The 10,232-nt window shown below is 39.0% G+C and overlaps 1 protein-coding gene and 1 long non-coding RNA gene across 4 annotated transcripts in view; one reads left to right on the top strand and one right to left on the bottom strand.

Annotated features, from left to right (window-relative positions):
- Nucleotides 1-10,232, top strand: part of LOC307019462 (uncharacterized protein) — a gene marked incomplete at its 5' end in the record, with an annotated part of 43,715 nt that overhangs the window by 24,653 nt on the left and 8,830 nt on the right. For 2 of the 3 annotated variants that reach the window (XM_079650412.1, XM_079650413.1), the window contains 2 exons: nucleotides 5,162-5,233; nucleotides 5,419-5,484. In XM_079650412.1, coding sequence (XP_079506538.1) covers nucleotides 5,162-5,233; nucleotides 5,419-5,436 — 90 coding nt within the window. In that variant the 3' untranslated portion in view covers nucleotides 5,437-5,484. Of the gene's footprint in view, nucleotides 1-5,161; nucleotides 5,368-5,418; nucleotides 5,485-10,232 lie in introns of those variants that run through there. The other variant, XM_079650411.1, reaches the window with a different exon arrangement.
- LOC307019628 lies at nucleotides 183-1,235 on the bottom strand. Its single transcript, XR_013802716.1, has 3 exons — nucleotides 1,012-1,235; nucleotides 751-857; nucleotides 183-500 (listed from the first exon to the last, which is right to left on the bottom strand). It is a non-coding gene; the product is annotated as an uncharacterized lncRNA (long non-coding RNA).

The raw sequence follows: 10,232 nt of genomic DNA, 5'->3' as shown, positions 1-10,232 counted from the left end.
TTCTGCCTCCAAACTTTGTCGCCAACCTTAAAAATGGTCTTACCACTAGACTTCAGGCGTTGCCTTGTTTTTTCCTGGGCCCTTGTCACATTCTCCCTGGCTTCCTTCAGGGTGTCTTCCAGGTGCAGGATTTCCTCAGTCAAAGTATCTTGGCCCACAACATCCTCCACACTACCATCAACCTTTGCAAAAAGTTGTAGAAATACATTACTCAAAGTGACAAACTAGTATATTACAGAAAATATATTTCATAAAAAAGGTCAAGGTAAAAAGGTAAGAATGCACACATAGCCTAGATTAGATTGGACTCAATGTATATAGGTTAACCAACGATGTAGTGGTCTGGCACCTCTGATGGGTAGCGAGCTTCTCTCCCAAACATGAGGAAATAGGGAGAAAATGTTGTTGTCATCTGCTTTTTTGTCCGAAGACCAAACGTTACGGCATCAAGGTTCTCGTCCCACGTCTCTGGCCCTTGTCCGACCAATTTGCTGAGCGCTCTGAAAAAAAGAAAAACAATGATCAGATGAGATTGAAGTAGCTATAATTCTGACATGTAGACACAGAGGTTTTTTATAACATTCTATTTATATTGAATAAGCTGCATTATCTTTTTAAACTTACAAAATATGTGTTCATAACAATTAAAGTTAAGCAAAACTTAAATAAATATTTAATCTTTATGACAGGTACTTCTTGCTGCTTCTAATAATGGAACACGGCATGAATCAACACAGACTCTCTGCTCACCTCTGTATTGTACCATTCATCCTCTCAACCAATCCATTGGTCTGAGGATGATATGGTGAACACAGACTTCTTTTTATCTGGAGAACCTCACAGACCCTGGTATTGATCTGAAAATTGGTGGAACAAAACATGAAATGACTTCCTCAAAACTAATTATAATTGCATGGTGTGAAATAAATTAAAATGTCTTAAATAAGACTTAAATTAAGTAAACATAGATTATTTATGACAGATGTTAAGCCTTTATTAAGAAACACTTACGGCATTGACAAATTCTCTGCCTTGATCTGTGAGGATTTTTTTGGTGCTTCAAATTGATAGAAGAACTTCAGAATGCACCCGGTCATTTCTTCCGCTGATTTAGTCCTGAGAGGGTATGCCTGTGCCTATTTGGTCATGTAGTCAATCATGACACAGACATATAGGGTACCCATTTTTGGTAATTGCCAGCTTCCCAATCAGATCCATCCCGATTAGTTCAAAGGGTTGTGTGACCTACGAAAGACAACAACGGAAAGACCATGAAGTATTATATTTGCAGAGGGTAACTCGAGGATGTGATAATTAGATATTAACATGAGTATCACAATAATAGGTTAGAGGATTCTTTATAATCATCCTATCAAGCTGTTATACTGCAAATGAATAATATGTAGGTCTTTATTTTAACTAAATATACATACTGGAACATATACATACCTTCATTGGGGTGTACTCCACCTCCTGTTTAATGACAATGGCACCGGCCTGGCATACAGTACATTGTGCAACCTTAATGCGGGAAAATGGTCATGTTATCATACCATTTCAATAGTTATTGGTACATTTCCTTGATGTTTTAATTTATCATCTCAACATAACAATTTAAGGTGAAAGAAATTCAACATAAGCATCAATTCCTCTCACATTTCTGCACTACCATTGTAACCCATACGGTTGATAAAGCATCATTAATTGTAACAGATGTATGTGGGCTGAAGTAGTTATGTGGATATGAGAAGAGTTTGCGATAATGAAGGTTGCTCACCAATTGATCTATGTCTTTGCACATTCTGGGCCAGAAAAAGCGTTTGGAGATGGCATCTCTGGTTTTTTTTGGCCAAAGTGTGCACCTGTAGGGCTTGCATTAAAGTCTATGAAGACTTTGCCCGCTTCCTCCGAACCACAGACCACTTTGATCTTCTGGGATTTACCTGTTGCTTTCACAAATAAATCTCCTCCTGTTCCATCAACACAGATTAATTATGTTATTGTACTGTTACAGTTATTTTTACATTGCTAACACACAACAATTACACAAACAGCAACATTATTTAAAGACACACTCAAAGAGCAAAACCTCAGCTCAAGTCTTAAAAACTCTTTAAGCAAAGCACTGCACACAGTTCTCTAAGTAAGACACATATTCTCTTGTTTGCCACTTTGTAAACACTGCCATTACAATTGCTACACACATAAATCAATAAAAAAATGCACATGCCAAATGACCAAAAACACAGAACTGCTTTATTGTTGACTCATCAATCAGGATATAAGCACTGTCAAAATACTAAATGTAAGAACTAACAGCGAGAGGAAGAGCTAGATGGAGATTTAGTGATTGAGGAGTTGTTTTCAGCATGGAGCTGTATGAGCATCAGCTCTGTGTTCATGCCTCTTCTACAGGCAGTGGAAGAGAGGGAGCTATCCTCTGTGATGGTGAGCATGTGCTGGAGCCACACATCTAGACTACAAATGAAAATAAGATTTTATTTGAATTAAAAAATCTTTATATTTTTACCTCCAACTTACTTTCTATTTACTGTATTTGAAAAGAGGCATATTTTAGTTCACACAACTCTCTCTGTGCATGCATGCATGGTGGTGCGTTTTGTTCAAACAGTATATTTGTGTTTCGCAGTCTGCGTGATCGGCGTGTATGGATGGCCCTGAGTGTAATCATAACTGACTAAAACCGTACCCAAAATTAAGAAACGACTATTCAATACACAACACAATAGTTTATAATACAGTAGGCCTATATGTACATTTCTCACCTTTGGTTTCTTATTTCAGGGACCGTCGTCGGATTACATTTCTCTGCATTTTCGAGGCAGCCTCGGGATACTTGCCTTTTGTAATGTATTTTAATATTTCGCAAACTACATTTTGATCCATTTCTGCTTGCAAAATTAGGTGAAAAGGTCACAACTTTCTTCTACAAACTCTGGTACTTGCTGTCACTTTAAAACCATACTGTAATATTACTGCAATACTGTAATGTTACTGTACAATGTACAGTAACATTACAGTATTGCAGCACTATGTACATAGTGCTGCTGCATTGTGGGAATATGATCCTTAGGCGGGAAATGTAGCAAAAACATACTAAACTATTACAGCAATACTCTAATGTTACTGTAAAATGTACAACAACATTACAGCAATACTGTAAATAGTGCTGTAATGTTACAGTAACTTTTTTTATTACTTTACAATACTTTGGGGTGGCATATCAGGAGCAAGAGGAGAGAACCGCTGTGTCCTTTAACGGATTATTTAGATCTATTCACGTTATTATTGCCGTTTTTTTCCCTCAAAAGTCTGTATTTTATTTCGAGATAAAGAGAGTGAGCGAGCGGTTGTATGTGTGGTTTTGAAGTGAAACGAAGCAGCTGCAAAATTAACGAAATGGAAATGATGTCGAAATGGATGGTGTCGCTTGAAGGTAGAGTCATCTGCACTCTGCCGAACGAGGCCAACTTTGTGGATGCATTCACGGTCTTCTTTGGGTTCTTCTTTGTACTCAATATCCAGTACCAAGAGGAGGCCTCAACAATCCTGGAGTTCATTCAGAGGCAAGTTCTAAACTCACGATAACATGGAGCTTAGGAACTGTCTTTTTCCAGTAATACTGGGTAGTTGAAAGAATGAACTTGTTTAGGATGATTCTGTGAGCTGCAGCTGACCACGCCCCCATGCAGGAGAGGGGAGATTGCTTTGAGATCAGCTGCTGGGCTGTCAGAAGAGGTGGAGGAAAAGAGATCTCCATCCTCCGTGTTTTATTCTTATATGATTAGAGTCGTTAGAGTCGTTTTGGTGACGTTGTGACTCTCCCGGACAAAGTTGTAGGGGGGGTGCCAAATCTGGCAGCTACAACACCTGCTCTGCCGGATTTGGAACCCCCTCTTTAGTTTTTCACCTGCTGGGTCCAGAGTAAATTGCTTAGGTGAGCACAATCTAGAGGGGAACAGCCAACACCAGTGTGATTTTGGTGACGTTGTAACTCTCCTGGACAAAGTTGTAGGGGGGGTGCCATATCTGGCAGGAGAAATACCCGCTCTGCTGAACATGTTATGTAGAGAACAGTGCGGATCTTCCGTATTGACACCAGGAAAAACCTAATCTAAAATAAGGAGCATTAATAGTGTGATATAGGCACATATATAAGATCAATAATACACTTTATTTTAGGGCACCTTTCAAAGCATTCAATGTCACCTTAAAATACAATAAAAAATAAAATATGAGTGGCATTACAAAACAAACATGTGTTGAGTAGGAAACCACAGAGGAAAATTACATTCAAAGGAGCAATTAAAGTGAGTGACATTATCTTTTAGGCTTGCTTGAAAATAACACAGTGTCTGGCACATGTTATATCATTACTGTCATATCATTGCTTACTATTCGTGGTTATCAGACACTTAAACAGAAATAGGACTATACTGACAAATGACATATTATCCTGTCATTGTCCGTTCTGTAGGAAGGAGGAACATAGCAGAGTGGGACTACACTCAAAAACGGAAGTTTGTTCCAATACGAAGATTGTGATTATCTGAAAAGTGTACTTAAAACGAGCCTCCTCGCAATTGTATGCACAGCCGGTTGCTGTTTAATCTGATGGGAAATATATCCTTCAAAAGAGAGAAAAAAGCTTATTAAACTAGACGAACGCTCAATACAGGCGATGACGTCATGTTTGCGCGTCCCCGCGAACAGGGATACAATCTACGGCAGGGCTTCAATCTACGGCATAACACCGGCACATTTCGATAACATGTTTATAAAAGCACGGGTAACGGGCCAAACCAACACATTCTCACTCGTCACATATTAACGATCGGTCAGGGCCCCTTCACGTCACCTTATTTCGCACTGGAAATGAAATTTGTGTGTGTTATTGCAGATGCGTTTGTTAGTGGTCAAATCTTTATTTGCATTTGAGAAAAATGTATGACATTAACAAATACACTATTACGCAACTATTATTTATCTATGCTCACAAATCAAAATCATTAGGGGCCGGGCAATATGGCCTGTAGATTACATTTGCACTGTTTTAGCACATTTTACATTTGAGCAAGTGTACCTTTTTTAAATGGACCCTAATGTGCATGTTTTATTTGTGTTTGTCTTTCAAACAAAGGAGCAAGCATTCCTTCAAAAGAAGGAGCTCAACAGGCGGCACAACATGGTGAAAGTGATGTCCAGGTCTCTGGTAAGAGAACTTTTTAACCACCTCAAGACCCAATTTTTAACATTATTGTTTAATCTGCTAAGTACTTTCTAAATTCATCTGACATACTGTCTCCAAATACCTAAAAAAGAATCATGATTAAGCCTTTACCTGTTTTGCTGAGAGTGGAACTGTCAGATAATGAATCATTTGTTCTTTCCTTGCAGAAGAACCTGATGTTCTGACATCACTGCAGAAACGCTCAGATGAGCCGAAAGGCCCTAAGACACCAGGTACATTCTTTCTCATTTTTGTTTTCTTCTGCTTTTGTTTAGCAACTTTCAGTTACAATCAGTTACATTAAACTAAATAATTGTATTGCGATTATGTTTCAAATAGCTCAATTGGCAGGGCCAGTATAATGCCAAAACATTTTACAAATATAACAAGCATCTGTACATATATATATTTATATTTTTGAACAAAAGCAGAACAACACGTTTTCTTTTCAAGGAAAACAATCTACTGTTTTGAAAATGAACAAGCACATTTCATTTACATTATAAAGACTAAAATAAAAGATGTGAGACTTAGGCCCAATCCCAAATCACCCCCTACACACTCCCCCTCCGTTTTCGCGTTCGCGCGGAGGGTCCGCCATATTAAGTGCTGTTCCAAACCAACGAGTGTGGAGCGGTATGGAGGGGAGTGGGCTATCAAGCCCTCAAACAGCGAGTCTGCAGCGGTGCTGACTGGAGACCGGTCTCTACCTGACCGGAGTCACGCTGTGTGTGTCCTTCAGGAAACAAGCTGTTTACAAGTAGTTCCAGCAAACATCCACTGATAAACCGCGATGTTAACAACCTCATATCGTCAACTTCTTAAACTAATGGCCTAAGTCATATTTGAAAGTTTTTCAAAAAACTGAAAAAACTGAACCAAATATAGAATATATGATATATATTAATTATTTCACACAAAAAGGTTATGACAATATATGACTATTGACATACAAATAACACTGTCTGTCAATTGTGTAAAATAAGAGGATTAGATGACTTAGGCCAATTTACGAACATGTTGTTGTGACTTAGGCAATTTGAAACCTGACTTAGGCCTTATTACTTCTGGAGTAAGTGAGTTAGGCAAAACAGTGCACTTCTCTTTTCTGCATTGCTGTGACAGACCATGGGGCTGGGTCAGCCACTAACAGTTTAAAATGCTAGAAGACCATACAGAGACTCAGAGGGCAGTTTGGGTTGGTCATTTAATTCAATATAGCAAACTCAAAAGGTACAACTTAAATCACTCTTAGCTAAATAAAACAAAAGGCAAGTAAATCAAACGCTGAGGAGGCATGTGCCTCTCCTCACTACTCCCTCCAGCTCTTCTTTGCTGTGTTTTGAATTGCAGCTAACCCTTTTCCATTTAAAGGTCCCATGTCATGGTCATTTCTACTGATCATAATTCCATTGTTGAGGTCTACTAGAGTAGATTTACATTGTTCAATGTTCAGAACTCACATTGGTTTTCTCACACAGCATATCTGTATAGTATGTGTATTCACTCTCTGTCCTACACGCCTTGTTGGAGCTCCTGCCCCCCCTCCCTATGAGCCCACTGTGCTCTGAAGGATTATTTGAATTATTTGAAGTATTAAAGTAACGTGTTATGGCAGGAAAGTTCAATCTGGTATATTCATTTTAATGTCACCTTATATATATTCATGTGTGGTAAATTTGAAGGGACAAAGTATATTTTCCCTCCCCAATATATTGAGGTGAAGTCTTTGTGTTTAGAGAGGGATGTGAGCAGGGGACATCCTTATTTGGGGAGAGCTCCAAAACTCTGGAATGTTTCCCTCATAAAAGAAGAGGGTGCGTTACACATGCTTAGGGCAAATGTGTATGTTTTCATTGCAGTAAATATATGTGCTGCATGATTACTGTTCAACTATACCTCTGTTTTTATTCTTTCATGTGCGGGTACTAAATGGCTACAAACATTGTGGAGAAATTAGCTTAAACATGTTTTATTACTCTATATGAAATGGAAGCAGCTTTTATGACAGGGACGAGAGAGCTGGGGGAGGGGACATTGTTCTTAAGATTTTCAGCATGTCAATTATCAGGGAAATCTACTTGTTTTCAATAGATGTGTGTGGTTAATTACTTTGTATTAATAATAACAGTATGTGTAAAGGAAGCTGGAAATATACAATGTGAAACCTTTTATTTGAAGTAAAGATGTGAACAATAGCTCAAATGGCTGGAAGGGCTGTAGGACAAATGAGTGTGTTCTCTATATTGGGCCTGTGTGAAGTTTGACTATTTGAAAAGCATCTCTAATACTGCTTAAGAGCATAGGTAATGTGTTCCTCGTTATTATTGATATGAAAGTAATTTACATGTATTACGTATATTTAGCCAACTATAACAACTATATCTTAAAACATACTTTTAACTTGTGTGTGGTAACCTGAGGGGGGGAAGATGGACACAGGGACAAAGGGCCATAGAGGAGATGTGTGTGTGCTGGCTGCAAGATGTGAAATAAGATAAGGAAACTTGTTGTTTAGAGCAGGTTCGTGTTTCCTGGTTTCTTCTGCTGTGTCGCACTGATTGGGTGCGACAGGCCATGTGTTGGTCTCTCCCAATAAGATGACCTCTGGGGGAAAGCACGCACACACCTCCTCCTGTGTTTTAGTATGAAAGCCTGTGTTTTCCTTTGGTTCGATCTCTTTTTCTTCAGGCTGACCAGAGAGTAAGACAGGAGAAAGAGCAGGAAGTACTTCCTTTGTATTTGTGTTGTTACTTTGTATCATTAAAACAAGATTATTGTTTAACTTGCATTCTGGTGTTTCTTAATCCCTTCCTTTTTACGAATTTACCCAGCTTACCAAACGACACGCGGAGACGAGGTTGGTTTTAAACATCCTCCTAATCTCCAACAAATGGTGACGTGTCTGAGTGGGGTGTTTCGGGGAAGAGACCACCAGCAGCAAGCGGACGAAGAAGTCCAGGGATAGCACCTCGGCCTTTTCTGACAACTAAAAACAGAGCTCTGTAGAATACAAGGTAAGCAGATACCAAAATCTGTGATTTGACCCTATTCCAAATTTTAGAAGTTGTCGGAAGAGTGTACACAGTGTTTTTATAGTAACAATACAAATACGTGTTTTAGTTGTAAAGTAGGATATTGAGTTCCTGCAGCCGGAAGGGTATTGAAGTCCCTGGCTTAAAAAGTGGAGGTATAGAGTCCCCACAGTTATACTGTCTGGAGTAGTTAAATGGTAGTATTAAGTCTCCATATAAGACTGACTCAAAATAACAAATCCAAAGCTCGACGGGGCTGGAGATGAGTTATTTATGTTATAAGTGATCCAAAGGAGAGTAACGCAAACTTCAGAAAGTCATTCTGAAGTGTCCGGGCCTCACTATATCCTGTGTTGTGTTGGGGTTGAATCTATAAAGCCAAACGTCACGATAAAGAGTTCTGTAAGCCTGGGTTACGACTCCATGTCAGCGTCACATTGTTGAAAGACGGTGTTGAAGCGCGCTGAGAGGCTTGCTAAACTTGTTGGAATAAACATCGGACAATAAAAGCTGAATAGACTGTACGGGGAATTTTTTCTGTGAATATTTACCAATAACAAAGACAGTAAGTCAGATGAATAGATACGAAGTCATAATGAAGGGAGAATTTGAACAAGAGGAGCGTGAGTTAAGAGCTTACGAGAAACAGTGGGTTCAAGCAGAAAAATTGAATAAAAGGATAGCAGAAGTGTTAATTGTTGAAAGAGGCCCCCCTTCGAGGCTGAGAGCTGCAGCGGGGGAGAGAGAGGGGGGTGTCAGTATTTGTCTGTGAGAGTTCCCCCCCCTTTTTCCTCTCGAGAGCAGCAGCGGCCCGGAGGGTGTCTGCTTGCTTTTTCTCAGTGATCTGAAGTTGGAGTGAAATACATAGAAAATTAACAGATCAAGGTGTGATTTGAAGTGGTAGATATATTGAAATAAATAAGAAACAATGATTTGCTGCTATTTAAACATAGTCTTTGAGAACTGATTGATACCGTTGCATTGCGTTGTGGATTTCATGGTATTTGTCTTAACTATAATGTACCTACATGCATGTGGTTTCTTTGTCCCAGTTCATTTTAAAGTCAGCCGCCTCATGGCTAAATCTATTTGACCCCATGAGGTCAAGAGTCATTCTGTTAGACCGCCATCTTGTGAAAGACAAATCATTGTTCTTTTGTCACATTTTGAATTAGAAAAGAGTTCATTTTGCTAGATCAATTTATCTATAAATGTTGTAGTGGGAGTTTTGTGTTTGCTAACATTTTTAGGAACGACAACACCAGGAGATGAGTAAACTCAAGAATCCGTGGAGTGTAAATACATTGAGAAAAACACATTTTTATACTCTAACTGTTTGCACATCATAGACAGGGAATTTAGACAATATAAATAAATATTCACCAAAAGTAATAAGTATAATGGAAAGTAGACATAGGCCTACACTTGAGTCAAATTATATTACTGTGATCTGATCAGTGTGCTCTGCACGGTTTACTATTGTTCTAAGTAACAGTGGGATTTAAAATATTGGAGAAAGTATGGAGATGTTCTTTCATAGTGTGTGAAATATGTGATGCTTGAAACAGGTATTTCAATTTATAAAAGAAAATGGTTTCCTGAAAGAGTCAGGTTGGGGGTAGATATGTAACAATGGATGTAACCATTTTTAGAGGGAGTTTTTGTAATATCATTAGTAGACATTAATGGTGTTGTTTAGATGGCATTTAGCAACTAAGACAGATAGTATGAGTAGAAAGAGACAGAGTGGAAAGGGTTGGATTGATTTAATCTCAGTGTGCTAGGTTTCTTATGGATAATGCGTCCCGGGACCGGGACTCCCCCTCTGAGTTAGAAAGGCTACGACCCCGTCCCCCCAAGCAGACAAAAGACCTAACCCAACAGGAGGCTCCTCCTTCTCCATCAAACAGACAGAGAACCAGAGCTGAACCCTCTCTACCTGAGGC

This window comes from Notothenia rossii (assembly GCF_949606895.1).
Source record: "Notothenia rossii genome assembly, chromosome: 9".
Lineage (NCBI taxonomy): Eukaryota > Metazoa > Chordata > Actinopteri > Perciformes > Nototheniidae > Notothenia > Notothenia rossii.
The sequence above is the reverse complement of the archived record's forward strand: the minus strand, read 5'-3'. Positions and strand labels throughout refer to the sequence as shown.